This window comes from Gymnoscopelus microlampas (assembly GCF_963454915.1).
Source record: "Gymnoscopelus microlampas genome assembly, chromosome: 14".
Taxonomy (NCBI): domain Eukaryota; kingdom Metazoa; phylum Chordata; class Actinopteri; order Myctophiformes; family Myctophidae; genus Gymnoscopelus; species Gymnoscopelus microlampas.
Window position 1 is genome coordinate 39,075,200 of NC_139951.1, and position 26,364 is coordinate 39,101,563.

General features: G+C 40.1%; 2 protein-coding genes across 2 annotated transcripts; both read left to right on the forward strand.

Moving 5' to 3' along the window:
• Positions 1 to 957: 957 nt before the first annotated feature.
• On the forward strand, positions 958 to 3,623 carry LOC311060205 (uncharacterized protein; the record flags this gene model as incomplete). The annotated part of the gene is made up of 4 exons (XM_084078337.1): positions 958 to 1,090; positions 1,218 to 1,351; positions 2,789 to 2,935; positions 3,532 to 3,623. Exons 1-4 carry the CDS (start codon positions 990 to 992, stop codon positions 3,621 to 3,623), a joined length of 474 nt encoding a protein of 157 aa, XP_083934463.1. The 5' UTR covers positions 958 to 989.
• Positions 3,624 to 6,230: 2,607 nt separating this feature from the next.
• On the forward strand, positions 6,231 to 10,953 carry LOC311060206 (uncharacterized protein; the record flags this gene model as incomplete). The annotated part of the gene is made up of 4 exons (XM_084078338.1): positions 6,231 to 6,363; positions 6,491 to 6,624; positions 8,060 to 8,262; positions 10,882 to 10,953. The coding sequence occupies exons 1-4, from the start codon at positions 6,263 to 6,265 to the stop codon at positions 10,951 to 10,953; spliced, it is 510 nt and encodes a 169-aa protein (XP_083934464.1). The 5' UTR covers positions 6,231 to 6,262.
• Between the last annotated feature and the right edge of the window lie 15,411 nt (positions 10,954 to 26,364).

Genomic DNA, 26,364 nt, shown 5'->3' on the forward strand with positions numbered 1-26,364 from the left:
TTTATGTTGAAAAACTATAAATGTTAATTTTGAAAATAACATCAATCTTTCTGCCCTACATCAGAGCTAGGTGCATGGTGGAGTACCTAAAGGCTGAAAACGATAAACTGTTCAGTGGCGCATGTCACCTATCCAACGTGGGGGGTTTCGAGCAGATCTGCAAACAAGTTACCTTCAATCTGTTAATACTGTGGAACAGGCTATTCCCAACACTGACCGCCGGGGCCAAAGCCATGATAATCGTCGGTAAGTTCTCAGTAGGTGTTTTCATAGGTGTTATAAATAATGCTGTGGGATTAAATCAACGTGGAAATCTAATAGTTCTCTCTGCCTCTCTTCTCTCTAGCGCACCGAATATAGGCAGTTCTCCGTGGTCCAAGAAAGGTCCGAGAAAGACGCCCGTCTCAGCAGGCAATAACAATTATTTTGTATTTGACTGCCGACATTGATTTTGTTTATTTTTCTTTTTTTTTGTATATTGTTGTGCATTTTGAAAATAACATAAATCTTTCTGCCCTACATCAGATGCAGGTGCATGGTGTCTTACATTCGTGAATTACTTTCACGAATGCAGGACAGTGAAAAAAGACTAAGCATCTTTGCTGAGGCGACGCTCTTAGGCAAAGTTGACGGACCCTTGTTGGCGTTGTACAAATGGTTGACCAATCATTTCAGCATTTCCTCATAGAGCTGTGTAATTCTATTGGGAACATGTACTGTTGACTAACCCATTAAGACCTGAGGCGATTCTTTTAAAACATTTTTAAATCATAACAGTTTTTGGAAAGAAATTAAAAAAAAATGTTTAAGATTTTTCAAAAATAGCAGATCTACAAGCTCATAGCGCGGCACTCGGTGCCGCGCTATGAGCTTGTATATCTGCTATTTTTGAATAGCCAATGAAATCTAAAGTGACACAGATGCGTTCCAGTTATAACCCTCCCCGCTCAATTTGCTGTAGGTTCACCAACTTTGGTAATTCGTGCTTCATGAACGCCGTTTTACAATCTCTGTTCAGACTCCCCTCCTTCTATGCTGATATATTAAACGATAATCTCTTCAAGAAGACCACAGACAGCGGACTGCTCAGGTAGCACAACACAAACGTATTTATGCTTTGCTTGTAGACAGAAAATGGCAGTAGCTGATTGACTCAATGTGTGTCGACTAATCTCAAGTCTTTACGCTTAAAGCTATGTGAGATCCATTTCTTACAGAAATGTTCCCGACCGCGGGAGGTCCGAAGCGGAAATCCTACTGATTGTCGATTTCGAGACACGCTGGGAGGAACTCTACAAACAATTCATGCACCCGAAGTTTAAAAGCGTGGACTATGCGATGGCTGACTTCGGTAAGTCCTTTTTGACAGTGGTGGAAAAAGCACAAAATGCTTGTACTTAAGTACAAGTATCTATACTGCAATGTAGAAACACTCTTGTCTAGTAAAAAGTAGTGGATTCTTCATTCACCATTAAGGAATATTTTACAAACGAAAATTCTCTGTGTCTTTAAGACATCACAGGATAAGGAAACGATAGAAATGGAGGACTGTATTTTCTGGTGTTGACCAGTGAAAACTATAGAGGCATCCCTGAGCACAGATTAACAACACTTATACAAAAGAACACCCCATTAGGATAAAATGGGAGTCTACACATTCCAGTATCTGAATAAAAGGAGAAAGACTATTAGACCAATATTAAAGACAAAACTGGAGAAAACTGGTGCTCAGAGCACAGCGTTTGCATGGTGTGATCACAATCAACAATCAAAGTCTCATCAAACACAAGCATTAACACCTGGTATGCATGCATATTGCCATCAAACACAAGCATTAACACCTGGTATGCATGCATATTGCCATCAAACACAAGCATTAACACCTGGTATGCATGCATATTGCCATCAAACACAAGCATTAACACCTGGTATGCATGCATATTGCCATCAAACACAAGCATTAACACCTGGTATGCATGCATATTGCTTAGCCTCTGATTGGACAACAGACCAATGAGGGAAAGACAGGTCAGGTGTATATGCTAGTATTTGATTGTGAGACACCACACCAAACACCCTCTGCTAACCTCCAGTCAGTGTTTGACGGACAGTAGAACTGTTGCTTACGCAGTACCTAGAAGAGCGTAAACAGCTGAAGACGAAGATAAAGGACGTCGAAAGGGCAGAACTACAAGCCCACGGCTCATCGTCTTATGACCCTATGCTTCACCCTGTAGGATTTGTCCCGAAAATGAGTGAATATGACCAGGCCGAAGTCGACCACCCGCGTTTACCGGTAATTCGCCCCCAACTTGATTTGGTGTGCAACGCAATGGCTTCGCTCTTCAGTAATTCCTTTTTGACAGTGGTGGAAAAAGCACAAAATGATTTTACTTAAGTAAAAGTATCAATACTGCAATGTAGAAACACTCTTGTTACAAAGTAAAAGTCCGGTCATCAAATTTAACTTGAGTACAAAGTAGTGGATTCTTCATTCACCATTAAGGAATATTTTACAAACCAAAATTCTCTGTGTCTTTAAGATGTCATAGGGTAAGAAAATTATAAAACAAATATTATATTGTTGGGAAACTAAATGTTCAAAAGGCAATCATTTGTTTTAAGGTTTATTATCTCAGTGTGTATATAAGCTCTATTGTGCTGATATTCTTTTGGATCACTCTGTGTGTGTGTGTGTGATACATTTACATAGGCAGTTTTGTTGACACTATTACCCTGAGTAATTTCCTTCCTTTCTGCCTTTCTTTCTCCTCTTTCCCCTCTCCAGAAGTCAACTGCTGGGGGAAAGTGGCAGAATCCTACAAAATCATATATGGCTTACTGGAGAGTCTCCTCAGTGGTGCGGGAGCGTTCGACAATATGGAAGGCAAAGCTTTTCGGGAAAACATGCTGCAGTCCATTACGTTAACGTATGGTACTGTATGGTCAACAGCCGTCTTCAATTTGTCGTAAAAAGACTTGAACAGTCTGAGATGGTAAGGGGTTTCTGTGTATCTGTCGGTCTGTCTGTGATTTACTCAACTCATAGAAAGTGAGTACTGTCCGTCTTTCTGTGTATGTCTGTCTGTCTGACTGTCTGTCTGTCTGTATGTGAGTCATGGATAAAAATGTTATGCATGTTCAGAGGCAAATTGGATGTATGCAGTCTCCTAATCTCCTAATCCCCTCAACATTTTGAAAGCCCATGTTCGCCAGGCCTGATGTCAGTGAGCAGCTAATCTCACTGTGATCAACATGAAATTTTGCGCGCACACTCCGCAAAATTACCCTCGTTAGCCCATAAACAAATGCAAACAAAGCTGATTCTGCCACTATAGACCATCACAGAACCCGGTGATGCATTAGAAAAATAACGAAAACAAAACATTTGAAGATCTGGATCCGCGGAACCATTCCAGGTTTTCTTACTAATATATATTTTTGTTCCATTTACATAGGTGTTATAAATAATGCTGTGGGATTAAATCAATGTGGAAATCGAATTGTTCTCTCTGCCTCTCTTCTCTCTAGAGCACCACCTTGTCTCAGTGGTCCATGGCGAGAAGGTTCACCAGATACTGCTTAAAAGACAGAGGATTCAAATTAAAGGCTTAAAGAACTGAAGGCTTTAAGTGCTGTGGCGTGTTTATCGCATTGACTTTATGACTCACGGTTTACTTGACATTACGTTACATTTTCAACACTTTTTGCTTCCTTCACAGGTGTTGCCGGTGATACTAATTAGGGTTGTGTTCCCAGTGTTTCAGATCAACAGGCAATAACAATTATTTTGTATTTGACTGCCGACATTGATTTTGTTTCTTTTTCTTTTTTTTGTATATTGTTGGGAAACTAAGGCCTTGGCTACACGTACATGGATCTTTTTCTAAACGCACATTTTTGTGTGCGTTTGGGCCTTTCAGCCACACGCAAACGGTGTTTTTGGCCGCTAAAACGGATATTTTTGTAAACGGATAAATAAGTGAAGGTTTTCCAAAACATGCGTTTCAGTGGATCTGTGTGGACATGTAATCCGGAGATTTTGAGAAACGATGACGTCATCGCGCATTCGCACATGGTCATTATAATAATAAATAATACAATAATACATAAACACCGGACCGCTCATGGTCATTATAATAATAAATGAAGAGAGAGAGAGCAACACTTACAGTCTATGAAACAAGGCACGCTCATTTATGGCTAAATAATGTCATACTTAATAATAAGACAGTGGTGGGAAAAGTAGCTCATTCACTGTGTGACGAAAACCCTCTTTCTCTGCGCCAAGTAGAACACACGGCGCGCACACAGATTGAATGTGGGGTCTGTCGTCCTAAAACACAATCGCCCCGGTGCCGAGAGTCCCTGCTTTATAGTGGTGTTCGATGTTTTTACATTGCCAACTCTCACATGTACATAAACGTTCAGATTTCAAATATAAAGTGCTTACCCCTGAGCCACGGACGTTACAAGGCGATCCGGACCGTGATAAGTACCCGCATCTCCCGTATTGTTCAATAAAAAGCATTTTAATCCGATCGTCGGCCATTTTCTCCAAATTTTCTCCGATGCTTTCAACCATGCGACACCAATGGTTGGAAGGTGTATTGCACTCTGATACATTACCAAAATAAAAGAACAGAAAAAGAAAATGGCCGGCGATGGGATTAAAATGCTTTTTATTGAACAATACGGGAGATACGGGTACTTATCACGGTCCGGATTGCCTTGTAACATCCGTGGCTCAGGGGTAAGCACTTTATATTTGAAATCTGAACGTTTATGTACATGTGCGAGTTGGCAATGTAAAAAAAAAAAAACGAACACCACTATAAACCAGAGACTCGACAGCGTCATGTGAACCATGGCTACTGTTTGAGCTGCAGCTGCGGCCTAATAATGTTGTTTTCGTTTATGTTCACGTATGCTGTTCACGTATGCTATTAAAATAATGCAGCTATTGCAGTATTGGGCCTTAACATGTGATTACAAATGTATTTGTATTTGGCCCCTCATATATATAATTATAAAATAAATGTAAATATAAAATCTGATATAAAATTGAAACATGCAGCTGATCGATGCGTTTCTGCGTCTACGTGTGGACAGGGATTTTTGTTTATCTTTGTCATGTGGCCAGGGATTATTTTTAAAAACGGAGGACTAAAATATCCGTTTAGTAAAAGATCCATGTATGTGTAGCCAAGGCCTAAATGTTCAAGAGGCAATCATTTGTTTTAAGGTTTATGTTTGACTGCCAAAATTGTTATTTTATGTTGAAAAACTATAAATGTTAATTTTGAAAATAACATCAATCTTTCTGCCCTACATCAGAGCTAGGTGCATGGTGGAGTACCTAAAGGCTGAAAACGATAAACTGTTCAGTGGCGCATGTCACCTATCCAACGTGGGGGGTTTCGAGCAGATCTGCAAACAAGTTACCTTCAATCTGTTAATACTGTGGAACAGGCTATTCCCAACACTGACCGCCGGGGCCAAAGCCATGATAATCGTCGGTAAGTTCTCAGTAGGTGTTTTCATAGGTGTTATAAATAATGCTGTGGGATTAAATCAACGTGGAAATCTAATAGTTCTCTCTGCCTCTCTTCTCTCTAGCGCACCGAATATAGGCAGTTCTCCGTGGTCCAAGAAAGGTCCGAGAAAGACGCCCGTCTCAGCAGGCAATAACAATTATTTTGTATTTGACTGCCGACATTGATTTTGTTTATTTTTCTTTTTTTTTGTATATTGTTGTGCATTTTGAAAATAACATAAATCTTTCTGCCCTACATCAGATGCAGGTGCATGGTGTCTTACATTTGTGAATTACTTTCACGAATGCAGGACAGTGAAAAAAGACTAAGCATCTTTGCTGAGGCGACGCTCTTAGGCAAAGTTGACGGACCCTTGTTGGCGTTGTACAAATGGTTGACCAATCATTTCAGCATTTCCTCATAGAGCTGTGTAATTCTATTGGGAACATGTACTGTTGACTAACCCATTAAGACCTGAGGCGATTCTTTTAAAACATTTTTAAATCATAACAGTTTTTGGAAAGAAATTAAAAAAAAATGTTTAAGATTTTTCAAAAATAGCAGATCTACAAGCTCATAGCGCGGCACTCGGTGCCGCGCTATGAGCTTGTATATCTGCTATTTTTGAATAGCCAATGAAATCTAAAGTGACACAGATGCGTTCCAGTTATAACCCTCCCCGCTCAATTTGCTGTAGGTTCACCAACTTTGGTAATTCGTGCTTCATGAACGCCGTTTTACAATCTCTGTTCAGACTCCCCTCCTTCTATGCTGATATATTAAACGATAATCTCTTCAAGAAGACCACAGACAGCGGACTGCTCAGGTGGCACAACACAAACGTATTTATGCTTTGCTTGTAGACAGAAAATGGCAGTAGCTGATTGACTCAATGTGTGTCGACTAATCTCAAGTCTTTACGCTTAAAGCTATGTGAGATCCATTTCTTACAGAAATGTTCCCGACCGCGGGAGGTCCGAAGCGGAAATCCTACTGATTGTCGATTTCGAGACACGCTGGGAGGAACTCTACAAACAATTCATGCACCCGAAGTTTAAAAGCGTGGACTATGCGATGGCTGACTTCGGTAAGTCCTTTTTGACAGTGGTGGAAAAAGCACAAAATGCTTGTACTTAAGTACAAGTATCTATACTGCAATGTAGAAACACTCTTGTCTAGTAAAAAGTAGTGGATTCTTCATTCACCATTAAGGAATATTTTACAAACGAAAATTCTCTGTGTCTTTAAGACATCACAGGATAAGGAAACGATAGAAATGGAGGACTGTATTTTCTGGTGTTGACCAGTGAAAACTATAGAGGCATCCCTGAGCACAGATTAACAACACTTATACAAAAGAACACCCCATTAGGATAAAATGGGAGTCTACACATTCCAGTATCTGAATAAAAGGAGAAAGACTATTAGACCAATATTAAAGACAAAACTGGAGAAAACTGGTGCTCAGAGCACAGCGTTTGCATGGTGTGATCACAATCAACAATCAAAGTCTCATCAAACACAAGCATTAACACCTGGTATGCATGCATATTGCCATCAAACACAAGCATTAACACCTGGTATGCATGCATATTGCCATCAAACACAAGCATTAACACCTGGTATGCATGCATATTGCCATCAAACACAAGCATTAACACCTGGTATGCATGCATATTGCCATCAAACACAAGCATTAACACCTGGTATGCATGCATATTGCTTAGCCTCTGATTGGACAACAGACCAATGAGGGAAAGACAGGTCAGGTGTATATGCTAGTATTTGATTGTGAGACACCACACCAAACACCCTCTGCTAACCTCCAGTCAGTGTTTGACGGACAGTAGAACTGTTGCTTACGCAGTACCTAGAAGAGCGTAAACAGCTGAAGACGAAGATAAAGGACGTCGAAAGGGCAGAACTACAAGCCCACGGCTCATCGTCTTATGACCCTATGCTTCACCCTGTAGGATTTGTCCCGAAAATGAGTGAATATGACCAGGCCGAAGTCGACCACCCGCGTTTACCGGTAATTCGCCCCCAACTTGATTTGGTGTGCGACGCAATGGCTTCGCTCTTCAGTAATTCCTTTTTGACAGTGGTGGAAAAAGCACAAAATGATTTTACTTAAGTAAAAGTATCAATACTGCAATGTAGAAACACTCTTGTTACAAAGTAAAAGTCCGGTCATCAAATTTAACTTGAGTACAAAGTAGTGGATTCTTCATTCACCATTAAGGAATATTTTACAAACCAAAATTCTCTGTGTCTTTAAGATGTCATAGGGTAAGAAAATTATAAAAAAAATATTATATTGTTGGGAAACTAAATGTTCAAAAGGCAATCATTTGTTTTAAGGTTTATTATCTCAGTGTGTACATAAGCTCTATTGTGCTGATATTCTTTTGGATCACTCTGTGTGTGTGTGTGATACATTTACATAGGCAGTTTTGTTGACACTATTACCCTGAGTAATTTCCTTCCTTTCTGCCTTTCTTTCTCCTCTTTCCCCTCTCCAGAAGTCAACTGCTGGGGGAAAGTGGCAGAATCCTACAAAATCATATATGGCTTACTGGAGAGTCTCCTCAGTGGTGCGGGAGCGTTCGACAATATGGAAGGCAAAGCTTTTCGGGAAAACATGCTGCAGTCCATTACGTTAACGTATGGTATGGTCAACAGCCGTCTTCAATTCGTCGTAAAAAGACTTGAACAGTCTGAGATGGTAAGGGGTTTCTGTGTATCTGTCTGTCTGTCTGTGATTTACTCAACTCATAGAAATTGAGTACTGTCCGTCTTTCTGTGTATGTCTGTCTGTCTGTCTGTCTGTCTGTATGTGAGTCATGGATAAAAATGTTATGCATGTTCAGAGGCAAATTGGATGTATGCAGTCTCCTAATCTCCTAATCCCCTCAACATTTTGAAAGCCCATGTTCGCCAGGCCTGATGTCAGTGAGCAGCTAATCTCACTGTGATCAACATGAAATTTTGCACGCACACTCCGCAAAATTACCCTCGTTAGCCCATAAACAAATGCAAACAAAGCTGATTCTGCCACTATAGACCATCACAGAACCCGGTGATGCATTAAAAAAATAACGAAAACAAAACATTTGAAGATCTGGATCCGCGGAACCATTCCAGGTTTTCTTACTAATATATATTTTTGTTCCATTTACATAGGTGTTATAAATAATGCTGTGGGATTAAATCAATGTGGAAATCGAATTGTTCTCTCTGCCTCTCTTCTCTCTAGAGCACCACCTTGTCTCAGTGGTCCATGGCGAGAAGGTTCACCAGATACTGCTTAAAAGACAGAGGATTAAAATTAAAGGCTTAAAGAACTGAAGGCTTTAAGTGCTGTGGCGTGTTTATCGCATTGACTTTATGACTCACGGTTTACTTGACATTACGTTACATTTTCAACACTTTTTGCTTCCTTCACAGGTGTTGCCGGTGATACTAATTAGGGTTGTGTTCCCAGTGTTTCAGATCAACAGGCAATAACAATTATTTTGTATTTGACTGCCGACATTGATTTTGTTTCTTTTTCTTTTTTTTGTATATTGTTGGGAAACTGAGGCCTTGGCTACACGTACATGGATCTTTTTCTAAACGCACATTTTTGTGTGCGTTTGGGCCTTTCAGCCACACGCAAACGGTGTTTTTGGCCGCTAAAACGGATATTTTTGTAAACGGATAAATAAGTGAAGGTTTTCCAAAACATGCGTTTCAGTGGATCTGTGTGGACATGTAATCCGGAGATTTTGAGAAACGATGACGTCATCGCGCATTCGCACATGGTCATTATAATAATAAATAATACAATAATACATAAACACCGGACCGCTCATGGTCATTATAATAATAAATGAAGAGAGAGAGAGCAACACTTACAGTCTATGAAACAAGGCACGCTCATTTATGGCTAAATAATGTCATACTTAATAATAAGACAGTGGTGGGAAAAGTAGCTCATTCACTGTGTGACGAAAACCCTCTTTCTCTGCGCCAAGTAGAACACACGGCGCGCACACAGATTGAATGTGGGGTCTGTCGTCCTAAAACACAATCGCCCCGGTGCCGAGAGTCCCTGCTTTATAGTGGTGTTCGATGTTTTTACATTGCCAACTCTCACATGTACATAAACGTTCAGATTTCAAATATAAAGTGCTTACCCCTGAGCCACGGACGTTACAAGGCGATCCGGACCGTGATAAGTACCCGCATCTCCCGTATTGTTCAATAAAAAGCATTTTAATCCGATCGTCGGCCATTTTCTCCAAATTTTCTCCGATGCTTTCAACCATGCGACACCAATGGTTGGAAGGTGTATTGCACTCTGATACATTACCAAAATAAAAGAACAGAAAAAGAAAATGGCCGGCGATGGGATTAAAATGCTTTTTATTGAACAATACGGGAGATACGGGTACTTATCACGGTCCGGATTGCCTTGTAACATCCGTGGCTCAGGGGTAAGCACTTTATATTTGAAATCTGAACGTTTATGTACATGTGCGAGTTGGCAATGTAAAAAAAAAAAAACGAACACCACTATAAACCAGAGACTCGACAGCGTCATGTGAACCATGGCTACTGTTTGAGCTGCAGCTGCGGCCTAATAATGTTGTTTTCGTTTATGTTCACGTATGCTGTTCACGTATGCTATTAAAATAATGCAGCTATTGCAGTATTGGGCCTTAACATGTGATTACAAATGTATTTGTATTTGGCCCCTCATATATATAATTATAAAATAAATGTAAATATAAAATCTGATATAAAATTGAAACATGCAGCTGATCGATGCGTTTCTGCGTCTACGTGTGGACAGGGATTTTTGTTTATCTTTGTCATGTGGCCAGGGATTATTTTTAAAAACGGAGGACTAAAATATCCGTTTAGTAAAAGATCCATGTATGTGTAGCCAAGGCCTAAATGTTCAAGAGGCAATCATTTGTTTTAAGGTTTATGTTTGACTGCCAAAATTGTTATTTTATGTTGAAAAACTATAAATGTTAATTTTGAAAATAACATCAATCTTTCTGCCCTACATCAGAGCTAGGTGCATGGTGGAGTACCTAAAGGCTGAAAACGATAAACTGTTCAGTGGCGCATGTCACCTATCCAACGTGGGGGGTTTCGAGCAGATCTGCAAACAAGTTACCTTCAATCTGTTAATACTGTGGAACAGGCTATTCCCAACACTGACCGCCGGGGCCAAAGCCATGATAATCGTCGGTAAGTTCTCAGTAGGTGTTTTCATAGGTGTTATAAATAATGCTGTGGGATTAAATCAACGTGGAAATCTAATAGTTCTCTCTGCCTCTCTTCTCTCTAGCGCACCGAATATAGGCAGTTCTCCGTGGTCCAAGAAAGGTCCGAGAAAGACGCCCGTCTCAGCAGGCAATAACAATTATTTTGTATTTGACTGCCGACATTGATTTTGTTTATTTTTCTTTTTTTTTGTATATTGTTGTGCATTTTGAAAATAACATAAATCTTTCTGCCCTACATCAGATGCAGGTGCATGGTGTCTTACATTCGTGAATTACTTTCACGAATGCAGGACAGTGAAAAAAGACTAAGCATCTTTGCTGAGGCGACGCTCTTAGGCAAAGTTGACGGACCCTTGTTGGCGTTGTACAAATGGTTGACCAATCATTTCAGCATTTCCTCATAGAGCTGTGTAATTCTATTGGGAACATGTACTGTTGACTAACCCATTAAGACCTGAGGCGATTCTTTTAAAACATTTTTAAATCATAACAGTTTTTGGAAAGAAATTAAAAAAAAATGTTTAAGATTTTTCAAAAATAGCAGATCTACAAGCTCATAGCGCGGCACTCGGTGCCGCGCTATGAGCTTGTATATCTGCTATTTTTGAATAGCCAATGAAATCTAAAGTGACACAGATGCGTTCCAGTTATAACCCTCCCCGCTCAATTTGCTGTAGGTTCACCAACTTTGGTAATTCGTGCTTCATGAACGCCGTTTTACAATCTCTGTTCAGACTCCCCTCCTTCTATGCTGATATATTAAACGATAATCTCTTCAAGAAGACCACAGACAGCGGACTGCTCAGGTAGCACAACACAAACGTATTTATGCTTTGCTTGTAGACAGAAAATGGCAGTAGCTGATTGACTCAATGTGTGTCGACTAATCTCAAGTCTTTACGCTTAAAGCTATGTGAGATCCATTTCTTACAGAAATGTTCCCGACCGCGGGAGGTCCGAAGCGGAAATCCTACTGATTGTCGATTTCGAGACACGCTGGGAGGAACTCTACAAACAATTCATGCACCCGAAGTTTAAAAGCGTGGACTATGCGATGGCTGACTTCGGTAAGTCCTTTTTGACAGTGGTGGAAAAAGCACAAAATGCTTGTACTTAAGTACAAGTATCTATACTGCAATGTAGAAACACTCTTGTCTAGTAAAAAGTAGTGGATTCTTCATTCACCATTAAGGAATATTTTACAAACGAAAATTCTCTGTGTCTTTAAGACATCACAGGATAAGGAAACGATAGAAATGGAGGACTGTATTTTCTGGTGTTGACCAGTGAAAACTATAGAGGCATCCCTGAGCACAGATTAACAACACTTATACAAAAGAACACCCCATTAGGATAAAATGGGAGTCTACACATTCCAGTATCTGAATAAAAGGAGAAAGACTATTAGACCAATATTAAAGACAAAACTGGAGAAAACTGGTGCTCAGAGCACAGCGTTTGCATGGTGTGATCACAATCAACAATCAAAGTCTCATCAAACACAAGCATTAACACCTGGTATGCATGCATATTGCCATCAAACACAAGCATTAACACCTGGTATGCATGCATATTGCCATCAAACACAAGCATTAACACCTGGTATGCATGCATATTGCCATCAAACACAAGCATTAACACCTGGTATGCATGCATATTGCCATCAAACACAAGCATTAACACCTGGTATGCATGCATATTGCTTAGCCTCTGATTGGACAACAGACCAATGAGGGAAAGACAGGTCAGGTGTATATGCTAGTATTTGATTGTGAGACACCACACCAAACACCCTCTGCTAACCTCCAGTCAGTGTTTGACGGACAGTAGAACTGTTGCTTACGCAGTACCTAGAAGAGCGTAAACAGCTGAAGACGAAGATAAAGGACGTCGAAAGGGCAGAACTACAAGCCCACGGCTCATCGTCTTATGACCCTATGCTTCACCCTGTAGGATTTGTCCCGAAAATGAGTGAATATGACCAGGCCGAAGTCGACCACCCGCGTTTACCGGTAATTCGCCCCCAACTTGATTTGGTGTGCAACGCAATGGCTTCGCTCTTCAGTAATTCCTTTTTGACAGTGGTGGAAAAAGCACAAAATGATTTTACTTAAGTAAAAGTATCAATACTGCAATGTAGAAACACTCTTGTTACAAAGTAAAAGTCCGGTCATCAAATTTAACTTGAGTACAAAGTAGTGGATTCTTCATTCACCATTAAGGAATATTTTACAAACCAAAATTCTCTGTGTCTTTAAGATGTCATAGGGTAAGAAAATTATTAAAAAAATATTATATTGTTGGGAAACTAAATGTTCAAAAGGCAATCATTTGTTTTAAGGTTTATTATCTCAGTGTGTATATAAGCTCTATTGTGCTGATATTCTTTTGGATCACTCTGTGTGTGTGTGTGATACATTTACATAGGCAGTTTTGTTGACACTATTACCCTGAGTAATTTCCTTCCTTTCTGCCTTTCTTTCTCCTCTTTCCCCTCTCCAGAAGTCAACTGCTGGGGGAAAGTGGCAGAATCCTACAAAATCATATATGGCTTACTGGAGAGTCTCCTCAGTGGTGCGGGAGCGTTCGACAATATGGAAGGCAAAGCTTTTCGGGAAAACATGCTGCAGTCCATTACGTTAACGTATGGTACTGTATGGTCAACAGCCGTCTTCAATTTGTCGTAAAAAGACTTGAACAGTCTGAGATGGTAAGGGGTTTCTGTGTATCTGTCGGTCTGTCTGTGATTTACTCAACTCATAGAAAGTGAGTACTGTCCGTCTTTCTGTGTATGTCTGTCTGTCTGACTGTCTGTCTGTCTGTATGTGAGTCATGGATAAAAATGTTATGCATGTTCAGAGGCAAATTGGATGTATGCAGTCTCCTAATCTCCTAATCCCCTCAACATTTTGAAAGCCCATGTTCGCCAGGCCTGATGTCAGTGAGCAGCTAATCTCACTGTGATCAACATGAAATTTTGCACGCACACTCCGCAAAATTACCCTCGTTAGCCCATAAACAAATGCAAACAAAGCTGATTCTGCCACTATAGACCATCACAGAACCCGGTGATGCATTAGAAAAATAACGAAAACAAAACATTTGAAGATCTGGATCCGCGGAACCATTCCAGGTTTTCTTACTAATATATATTTTTGTTCCATTTACATAGGTGTTATAAATAATGCTGTGGGATTAAATCAATGTGGAAATCGAATTGTTCTCTCTGCCTCTCTTCTCTCTAGAGCACCACCTTGTCTCAGTGGTCCATGGCGAGAAGGTTCACCAGATACTGCTTAAAAGACAGAGGATTAAAATTAAAGGCTTAAAGAACTGAAGGCTTTAAGTGCTGTGGCGTGTTTATCGCATTGACTTTATGACTCACGGTTTACTTGACATTACGTTACATTTTCAACACTTTTTGCTTCCTTCACAGGTGTTGCCGGTGATACTAATTAGGGTTGTGTTCCCAGTGTTTCAGATCAACAGGCAATAACAATTATTTTGTATTTGACTGCCGACATTGATTTTGTTTCTTTTTCTTTTTTTTGTATATTGTTGGGAAACTAAGGCCTTGGCTACACGTACATGGATCTTTTTCTAAACGCACATTTTTGTGTGCGTTTGGGCCTTTCAGCCACACGCAAACGGTGTTTTTGGCCGCTAAAACGGATATTTTTGTAAACGGATAAATAAGTGAAGGTTTTCCAAAACATGCGTTTCAGTGGATCTGTGTGGACATGTAATCCGGAGATTTTGAGAAACGATGACGTCATCGCGCATTCGCACATGGTCATTATAATAATAAATAATACAATAATACATAAACACCGGACCGCTCATGGTCATTATAATAATAAATGAAGAGAGAGAGAGCAACACTTACAGTCTATGAAACAAGGCACGCTCATTTATGGCTAAATAATGTCATACTTAATAATAAGACAGTGGTGGGAAAAGTAGCTCATTCACTGTGTGACGAAAACCCTCTTTCTCTGCGCCAAGTAGAACACACGGCGCGCACACAGATTGAATGTGGGGTCTGTCGTCCTAAAACACAATCGCCCCGGTGCCGAGAGTCCCTGCTTTATAGTGGTGTTCGATGTTTTTACATTGCCAACTCTCACATGTACATAAACGTTCAGATTTCAAATATAAAGTGCTTACCCCTGAGCCACGGACGTTACAAGGCGATCCGGACCGTGATAAGTACCCGCATCTCCCGTATTGTTCAATAAAAAGCATTTTAATCCGATCGTCGGCCATTTTCTCCAAATTTTCTCTGATGCTTTCAACCATGCGACACCAATGGTTGGAAGGTGTATTGCACTCTGATACATTACCAAAATAAAAGAACAGAAAAATAAAATGGCCGGCGATGGGATTAAAATGCTTTTTATTGAACAATACGGGAGATACGGGTACTTATCACGGTCCGGATTGCCTTGTAACATCCGTGGCTCAGGGGTAAGCACTTTATATTTGAAATCTGAACGTTTATGTACATGTGCGAGTTGGCAATGTAAAAAAAAAAAAACGAACACCACTATAAACCAGAGACTCGACAGCGTCATGTGAACCATGGCTACTGTTTGAGCTGCAGCTGCGGCCTAATAATGTTGTTTTCGTTTATGTTCACGTATGCTGTTCACGTATGCTATTAAAATAATGCAGCTATTGCAGTATTGGGCCTTAACATGTGATTACAAATGTATTTGTATTTGGCCCCTCATATATATAATTATAAAATAAATGTAAATATAAAATCTGATATAAAATTGAAACATGCAGCTGATCGATGCGTTTCTGCGTCTACGTGTGGACAGGGATTTTTGTTTATCTTTGTCATGTGGCCAGGGATTATTTTTAAAAACGGAGGACTAAAATATCCGTTTAGTAAAAGATCCATGTATGTGTAGCCAAGGCCTAAATGTTCAAGAGGCAATCATTTGTTTTAAGGTTTATGTTTGACTGCCAAAATTGTTATTTTATGTTGAAAAACTATAAATGTTAATTTTGAAAATAACATCAATCTTTCTGCCCTACATCAGAGCTAGGTGCATGGTGGAGTACCTAAAGGCTGAAAACGATAAACTGTTCAGTGGCGCATGTCACCTATCCAACGTGGGGGGTTTCGAGCAGATCTGCAAACAAGTTACCTTCAATCTGTTAATACTGTGGAACAGGCTATTCCCAACACTGACCGCCGGGGCCAAAGCCATGATAATCGTCGGTAAGTTCTCAGTAGGTGTTTTCATAGGTGTTATAAATAATGCTGTGGGATTAAATCAACGTGGAAATCTAATAGTTCTCTCTGCCTCTCTTCTCTCTAGCGCACCGAATATAGGCAGTTCTCCGTGGTCCAAGAAAGGTCCGAGAAAGACGCCCGTCTCAGCAGGCAATAACAATTATTTTGTATTTGACTGCCGACATTGATTTTGTTTATTTTTCTTTTTTTTTGTATATTGTTGTGCATTTTGAAAATAACATAAATCTTTCTGCCCTACATCAGATGCAGGTGCATGGTGTCTTACATTTGTGAATTACTTTCACGAATGCAGGACAGTGAAAAAAGACTAAGCATCTTTGCTGAGGCGACGCTCTTAGGCAAAGTTGACGGACCCTTGTTGGCGTTGTACAAATGGTTGACCAATCATTTCAGCATTTCCTCATAGAGCTGTGTAATTCTATTGGGAACATGTACTGTTGACTAACCCATTAAGACCTGAGGCGATTCTTTTAAAACATTTTTAAATCATAACAGTTTTTGGAAAGAAATTAAAAAAAAATGTTTAAGATTTTTCAAAAATAGCAGATCTACAAGCTCATAGCGCGGCACTCGGTGCCGCGCTATGAGCTTGTATATCTGCTATTTTTGAATAGCCAATGAAATCTAAAGTGACACAGATGCGTTCCAGTTATAACCCTCCCCGCTCAATTTGCTGTAGGTTCACCAACTTTGGTAATTCGTGCTTCATGAACGCCGTTTTACAATCTCTGTTCAGACTCCCCTCCTTCTATGCTGATATATTAAACGATAATCTCTTCAAGAAGACCACAGACAGCGGACTGCTCAGGTAGCACAACACAAACGTATTTATGCTTTGCTTGTAGACAGAAAATGGCAGTAGCTGATTGACTCAATGTGTGTCGACTAATCTCAAGTCTTTACGCTTAAAGCTATGTGAGATCCATTTCTTACAGAAATGTTCCCGACCGCGGGAGGTCCGAAGCGGAAATCCTACTGATTGTCGATTTCGAGACACGCTGGGAGGAACTCTACAAACAATTCATGCACCCGAAGTTTAAAAGCGTGGACTATGCGATGGCTGACTTCGGTAAGTCCTTTTTGACAGTGGTGGAAAAAGCACAAAATGCTTGTACTTAAGTACAAGTATCTATACTGCAATGTAGAAACACTCTTGTCTAGTAAAAAGTAGTGGATTCTTCATTCACCATTAAGGAATATTTTACAAACGAAAATTCTCTGTGTCTTTAAGACATCACAGGATAAGGAAACGATAGAAATGGAGGACTGTATTTTCTGGTGTTGACCAGTGAAAACTATAGAGGCATCCCTGAGCACAGATTAACAACACTTATACAAAAGAACACCCCATTAGGATAAAATGGGAGTCTACACATTCCAGTATCTGAATAAAAGGAGAAAGACTATTAGACCAATATTAAAGACAAAACTGGAGAAAACTGGTGCTCAGAGCACAGCGTTTGCATGGTGTGATCACAATCAACAATCAAAGTCTCATCAAACACAAGCATTAACACCTGGTATGCATGCATATTGCCATCAAACACAAGCATTAACACCTGGTATGCATGCATATTGCCATCAAACACAAGCATTAACACCTGGTATGCATGCATATTGCCATCAAACACAAGCATTAATAAGGATAAGGATAATTCCTTTTAACAGGTCGTTCATGAAAGTCCTTGCGGTCTTGTTTCCAATGAGAACCTGTGAGCAATTAGGGGTTAAGAGTCTTGCTCAGGGACAAATTTCATTTCATCGACACATATGCTGGCCTGGCCTGGAATCGAACCTGGGGCAACCAGGGCCTCTGGCTCCCTAGGCGGGCTCACTAACCACTCAGCTATGGCCGCCCCCATTAACACCTGGTATGCATGCATATTGCCATCAAACACAAGCATTAACACCTGGTATGCATGCATATTGCTTAGCCTCTGATTGGACAACAGACCAATGAGGGAAAGACAGGTCAGGTGTATATGCTAGTATTTGATTGTGAGACACCACACCAAACACCCTCTGCTAACCTCCAGTCAGTGTTTGACGGACAGTAGAACTGTTGCTTACGCAGTACCTAGAAGAGCGTAAACAGCTGAAGACGAAGATAAAGGACGTCGAAAGGGCAGAACTACAAGCCCACGGCTCATCGTCTTATGACCCTATGCTTCACCCTGTAGGATTTGTCCCGAAAATGAGTGAATATGACCAGGCCGAAGTCGACCACCCGCGTTTACCGGTAATTCGCCCCCAACTTGATTTGGTGTGCGACGCAATGGCTTCGCTCTTCAGTAATTCCTTTTTGACAGTGGTGGAAAAAGCACAAAATGATTTTACTTAAGTAAAAGTATCAATACTGCAATGTAGAAACACTCTTGTTACAAAGTAAAAGTCCGGTCATCAAATTTAACTTGAGTACAAAGTAGTGGATTCTTCATTCACCATTAAGGAATATTTTACAAACCAAAATTCTCTGTGTCTTTAAGATGTCATAGGGTAAGAAAATTATAAAAAAAATATTATATTGTTGGGAAACTAAATGTTCAAAAGGCAATCATTTGTTTTAAGGTTTATTATCTCAGTGTGTACATAAGCTCTATTGTGCTGATATTCTTTTGGATCACTCTGTGTGTGTGTGTGATACATTTACATAGGCAGTTTTGTTGACACTATTACCCTGAGTAATTTCCTTCCTTTCTGCCTTTCTTTCTCCTCTTTCCCCTCTCCAGAAGTCAACTGCTGGGGGAAAGTGGCAAAATCCTACAAAATCATATATGGCTTACTGGAGAGTCTCCTCAGTGGTGCGGGAGCGTTCGACAATATGGAAGGCAAAGCTTTTCGGGAAAACATGCTGCAGTCCATTACGTTAACGTATGGTATGGTCAACAGCCGTCTTCAATTCGTCGTAAAAAGACTTGAACAGTCTGAGATGTCTGTCTGTCTGTGATTTACTCAACTCATAGAAATTGAGTACTGTCCGTCTTTCTGTGTATGTCTGTCTGTCTGACTGTCTGTATGTGAGTCATGGATAAAAATGTTATGCATGTTCAGAGGCAAATTGGATGTATGCAGTCTCCTAATCTCCTAATCCCCTCAATATTTAGAAAGCCCATGTTCGCCAGGCCGGATGTCAGTGAGCAGCTAATCTCACTGTGATCAACATGAAATTTTGCACGCACACTCCGCAAAATTACCCTCGTTAGCCCATAAACAAATGCAAACAAAGCTGATTCTGCCACTATAGACCATCACAGAACCCGGTGATGCATTAAAAAAATAACGAAAACAAAACATTTGAAGATCTGGATCCGCGGAACCATTCCAGGTTTTCTTACTAATATATATTTTTGTTCCATTTACATAGGTGTTATAAATAATGCTGTGGGATTAAATCAATGTGGAAATCGAATTGTTCTCTCTGCCTCTCTTCTCTCTAGAGCACCACCTTGTCTCAGTGGTCCATGGCGAGAAGGTTCACCAGATACTGCTTAAAAGACAGAGGATTATAATGAGGTGATACTAATTAGGGTTGTGTTCCCAGTGTTTCAGATCAACAGGCAATAACAATTATTTTGTATTTGACTGCCGACATTGATTTTGTTTCTTTTTCTTTTTTTTGTATATTGTTGGGAAACTAAATGTTCAAGGGGCAATCATTTGTTTTAAGGTTTATGTTTGACTGCCAAAATTGTTATTTTATGTTGAAAAACTATAAATGTTCATTTTGAAAATAACATCAATCTTTCTGCCCTACATCAGAGCTAGGTGCATGGTGGAGTACCTAAAGGCTGAAAACGATAAACTGTTCAGTGGCGCATGTCACCTATCCAACGTGGGGGGTTTCGAGCAGATCTGCAAACAAGTTACCTTCAATCTGTTAATACTGTGGAACAGGCTATTCCCAACACTGACCGCCGTGGCCAAAGCCATGATAATCATCGGTAAGTTCTCAGTAGGTGTTTTCATAGGTGTTATAAATAATGCTGTGGGATTAAATCAACGTGGAAATCTAATAGTTCTCTCTGCCTCTCTTCTCTCTAGCGCACCGAATATAGGCAGTTCTCCGTGGTCCAAGAAAGGTCCGAGAAAGACGCCCGTCTCAGCAGGCAATAACAATTATTTTGTATTTGACTGCCGACATTGATTTTGTTTATTTTTCTTTTTTTTTGTATATTGTTGTTCATTTTGAAAATAACATAAATCTTTCTGCCCTATATCAGATGCAGGTGCATGGTGTCTTACATTCGTGAATTCCTTTCACGAATGCAGGACAGTGAAAAAAGATTTAGCCTCTTTGCTGAGGCGACGCTCTTAGGCAAAGTTGACGGACCCTTGTTGGCGTTGTACAAATGGTTGACCAATCATTTCAGCAGCGTGACCCAAGCATTGAGCGGTAAGTCCTTTTTGACAGTGATGGAAAAGGTACAAAATGTGATAGTATGTAAAAGTAAGTAAAAGTATCAATAATGCAATGTAGAAACTGGAGAGTCTCCTCAGTGGTGCGGGAGCGTTCGACAATATGGAAGGCAAAGCTTTTCGGGAAAACATGCTGCAGTCCATTACGTTAACGTATGGTATGGTCAACAGCCGTCTTCAATTCGTCGTAAAAAGACTTGAACAGTCTGAGATGGTAAGGGGTTTCTGTGTATCTGTCGGTCTGTCTGTGATTTACTCAACTCATAGAAAGTGAGTACTGTCCGTCTTTCTGTGTATGTCTGTCTGTCTGTCTGACTGTCTGTCTGTATGTGAGTCATGGATAAAAATGTTATGCATGTTCAGAGGCAAATTGGATGTATGCAGTCTCCTAATCTCCTAATCCCCTCAACATTTTGAAAGCCCATGTTCGCCAGGCCTGATGTCAGTGAGCAGCTAATCTCACTGTGATCAACATGAAATTTTGCACGCACACTCCCCAAAATTACCCTTGTTAGCCCATAAACAAATGCAAACAAAGCTGATTCTGCCACTATAGACCATCACAGAACCCGGTGATGCATTAAAAAAATAACGAAAACAAAACATTTGAAGATCTGGATCCGCGGAACCATTCCAGGTTTTCTTACTAATATATATTTTTGTTCCATTTACATAGGTGTTATAAATAATGCTGTGGGATTAAATCAATGTGGAAATCGAATTGTTCTCTCTGCCTCTCTTCTCTCTAGAGCACCACCTTGTCTCAGTGGTCCATGGCGAGAAGGTTCACCAGATACTGCTTAAAAGACAGAGGATTAAAATTAAAGGCTTAAAGAACTGAAGGCTTTAAGTGCTGTGGCGTGTTTATCGCATTGACTTTATGACTCACGGTTTACTTGACATTACATTATCAACACTTTTTGCTTCCTTCACAGGTGTTGCCGGTGATACTAATTAGGGTTGTGTTCCCAGTGTTTCAGATCAACAGGCAATAACAATTATTTTGTATTTGACTGCCGACATTGATTTTGTTTCTTTTTATTTTTTTTGTATATTGTTGGGAAACTAAATGTTCAAGAGGCAATCATTTGTTTTAAGGTTTATGTTTGACTGCCAAAATTGTTATTTTATGTTGAAAAACTATAAATGTTAATTTTGAAAATAACATCAATCTTTCTGCCCTACATCAGAGCTAGGTGCATGGTGGAGTACCTAAAGGCTGAAAACGATAAACTGTTCAGTGGCGCATGTCACCTATCCAACGTGGGGGGTTTCGAGCAGATCTGCAAACAAGTTACCTTCAATCTGTTAATACTGTGGAACAGGCTATTCCCAACACTGACCGCCGGGGCCAAAGCCATGATAATCGTCGGTAAGTTCTCAGTAGGTGTTTTCATAGGTGTTATAAATAATGCTGTGGGATTAAATCAACGTGGAAATCTAATAGTTCTCTCTGCCTCTCTTCTCTCTAGCGCACCGAATATAGGCAGTTCTCCGTGGTCCAAGAAGGGTCCGAGAAAGACGCCCGTCTCAGCAGGCAATAACAATTATTTTGTATTTGACTGCCGACATTGATTTTGTTTATTTTTCTTTTTTTTTGTATATTGTTGTGCATTTTGAAAATAACATAAATCTTTCTGCCCTACATCAGATGCAGGTGCATGGTGTCTTACATTTGTGAATTACTTTCACGAATGCAGGACAGTGAAAAAAAACTAAGCATCTTTGCTGAGGCGACGCTCTTAGGCAAAGTTGACGGACCCTTGTTGGCGTTGTACAAATGGTTGACCAATCATTTCAGCATTTCCTCATAGAGCTGTGTAATTCTATTGGGAACATGTACTGTTGACTAACCCATTAAGACCTGAGGCGATTCTTTTAAAACATTTTTAAATCATAACAGTTTTTGGAAAGAAATTAAAAAAAAATGTTTAAGATTTTTCAAAAATAGCAGATCTACAAGCTCATAGCGCGGCACTCGGTGCCGCGCTATGAGCTTGTATATCTGCTATTTTTGAATAGCCAATGAAATCTAAAGTGACACAGATGCGTTCCAGTTATAACCCTCCCCGCTCAATTTGCTGTAGGTTCACCAACTTTGGTAATTCGTGCTTCATGAACGCTGTTTTACAATCTCTGTTCAGACTCCCCTCCTTCTATGCTGATATATTAAACGATAATCTCTTCAAGAAGACCACAGACAGCGGACTGCTCAGGTAGCACAACACAAACGTATTTATGCTTTGCTTGTAGACAGAAAATGGCAGTAGCTGATTGACTCAATGTGTGTCGACTAATCTCAAGACTTTACGCTTAAAGCTATGTGAGATCCATTTCTTACAGAAATGTTCCCGACCGCGGGAGGTCCGAAGCGGAAATCCTACTGATTGTCGATTTCGAGACACGCTGGGAGGAACTCTACAAACAATTCATGCACCCGAAGTTTAAAAGCGTGGACTATGCGATGGCTGACTTCGGTAAGTCCTTTTTGACAGTGGTGGAAAAAGCACAAAATGCTTGTACTTAAGTACAAGTATCTATACTGCAATGTAGAAACACTCTTGTCTAGTAAAAAGTAGTGGATTCTTCATTCACCATTAAGGAATATTTTACAAACGAAAATTCTCTGTGTCTTTAAGACATCACAGGATAAGGAAACGATAGAAATGGAGGACTGTATTTTCTGGTGTTGACCAGTGAAAACTATAGAGGCATCCCTGAGCACAGATTAACAACACTTATACAAAAGAACATCCCATTAGGATAAAATGGGAGTCTACACATTCCAGTATCTGAATAAAAGGAGAAAGACTATTAGACCAATATTAAAGACAAAACTGGAGAAAACTGGTGCTCAGAGCACAGCGTTTGCATGGTGTGATCACAATCAACAATCAAAGTCTCATCAAACACAAGCATTAACACCTGGTATGCATGCATATTGCCATCAAACACAAGCATTAACACCTGGTATGCATGCATATTGCCATCAAACACAAGCATTAACACCTGGTATGCATGCATATTGCCATCAAACACAAGCATTAACACCTGGTATGCATGCATATTGCCATCAAACACAAGCATTAACACCTGGTATGCATGCATATTGCTTAGCCTCTGATTGGACAACAGACCAATGAGGGAAAGACAGGTCAGGTGTATATGCTAGTATTTGATTGTGAGACACCACACCAAACACCCTCTGCTAACCTCCAGTCAGTGTTTGACGGACAGTAGAACTGTTGCTTACGCAGTACCTAGAAGAGCGTAAACAGCTGAAGACAAAGATAAAGGACGTCGAAAGGGCAGAACTACAAGCCCACGGCTCATCGTCTTATGACCCTATGCTTCACCCTGTAGGATTTGTCCCGAAAATGAGTGAATATGACCAGGCCGAAGTCGACCACCCGCGTTTACCGGTAATTCGCCCCCAACTTGATTTGGTGTGCAACGCAATGGCTTCGCTCTTCAGTAATTCCTTTTTGACAGTGGTGGAAAAAGCACAAAATGATTTTACTTAAGTAAAAGTATCAATACTGCAATGTAGAAACACTCTTGTTACAAAGTAAAAGTCCGGTCATCAAATTTAACTTGAGTACAAAGTAGTGGATTCTTCATTCACCATTAAGGAATATTTTACAAACCAAAATTCTCTGTGTCTTTAAGATGTCATAGGGTAAGAAAATTATAAAAAACATATTATATTGTTGGGAAACTAAATGTTCAAAAGGCAATCATTTGTTTTAAGGTTTATTATCTCAGTGTGTACATAAGCTCTATTGTGCTGATATTCTTTTGGATCACTCTGTGTGTGTGTGTGATACATTTACATAGGCAGTTTTGTTGACACTATTACCCTGAGTAATTTCCTTCCTTTCTGCCTTTCTTTCTCCTCTTTCCCCTCTCCAGAAGTCAACTGCTGGGGGAAAGTGGCAGAATCCTACAAAATCATATATGGCTTACTGGAGAGTCTCCTCAGTGGTGCGGGAGCGTTCGACAATATGGAAGGCAAAGCTTTTCGGGAAAACATGCTGCAGTCCATTACGTTAACGTATGGTATGGTCAACAGCCGTCTTCAATAACATCAATCTTTCTGCCCTACATCAGAGCTAGGTGCATGGTGGAGTACCTAAAGGCTGAAAACGATAAACTGTTCAGTGGCGCATGTCACCTATCCAACGTGGGGGGTTTCGAGCAGATCTGCAAACAAGTTACCTTCAATCTGTTAATACTGTGGAACAGGCTATTCCCAACACTGACCGCCGGGGCCAAAGCCATGATAATCGTCGGTAAGTTCTCAGTAGGTGTTTTCATAGGTGTTATAAATAATGCTGTGGGATTAAATCAACGTGGAAATCTAATAGTTCTCTCTGCCTCTCTTCTCTCTAGCGCACCGAATATAGGCAGTTCTCCGTGGTCCAAGAAAGGTCCGAGAAAGACGCCCGTCTCAGCAGGCAATAACAATTATTTTGTATTTGACTGCCGACATTGATTTTGTTTATTTTTCTTTTTTTTTGTATATTGTTGTGCATTTTGAAAATAACATAAATCTTTCTGCCCTACATCAGATGCAGGTGCATGGTGTCTTACATTCGTGAATTACTTTCACGAATGCAGGACAGTGAAAAAAGACTAAGCATCTTTGCTGAGGCGACGCTCTTAGGCAAAGTTGACGGACCCTTGTTGGCGTTGTACAAATGGTTGACCAATCATTTCAGCATTTCCTCATAGAGCTGTGTAATTCTATTGGGAACATGTACTGTTGACTAACCCATTAAGACCTGAGGCGATTCTTTTAAAACATTTTTAAATCATAACAGTTTTTGGAAAGAAATTAAAAAAAAATGTTTAAGATTTTTCAAAAATAGCAGATCTACAAGCTCATAGCGCGGCACTCGGTGCCGCGCTATGAGCTTGTATATCTGCTATTTTTGAATAGCCAATGAAATCTAAAGTGACACAGATGCGTTCCAGTTATAACCCTCCCCGCTCAATTTGCTGTAGGTTCACCAACTTTGGTAATTCGTGCTTCATGAACGCCGTTTTACAATCTCTGTTCAGACTCCCCTCCTTCTATGCTGATATATTAAACGATAATCTCTTCAAGAAGACCACAGACAGCGGACTGCTCAGGTAGCACAACACAAACGTATTTATGCTTTGCTTGTAGACAGAAAATGGCAGTAGCTGATTGACTCAATGTGTGTCGACTAATCTCAAGTCTTTACGCTTAAAGCTATGTGAGATCCATTTCTTACAGAAATGTTCCCGACCGCGGGAGGTCCGAAGCGGAAATCCTACTGATTGTCGATTTCGAGACACGCTGGGAGGAACTCTACAAACAATTCATGCACCCGAAGTTTAAAAGCGTGGACTATGCGATGGCTGACTTCGGTAAGTCCTTTTTGACAGTGGTGGAAAAAGCACAAAATGCTTGTACTTAAGTACAAGTATCTATACTGCAATGTAGAAACACTCTTGTCTAGTAAAAAGTAGTGGATTCTTCATTCACCATTAAGGAATATTTTACAAACGAAAATTCTCTGTGTCTTTAAGACATCACAGGATAAGGAAACGATAGAAATGGAGGACTGTATTTTCTGGTGTTGACCAGTGAAAACTATAGAGGCATCCCTGAGCACAGATTAACAACACTTATACAAAAGAACACCCCATTAGGATAAAATGGGAGTCTACACATTCCAGTATCTGAATAAAAGGAGAAAGACTATTAGACCAATATTAAAGACAAAACTGGAGAAAACTGGTGCTCAGAGCACAGCGTTTGCATGGTGTGATCACAATCAACAATCAAAGTCTCATCAAACACAAGCATTAACACCTGGTATGCATGCAT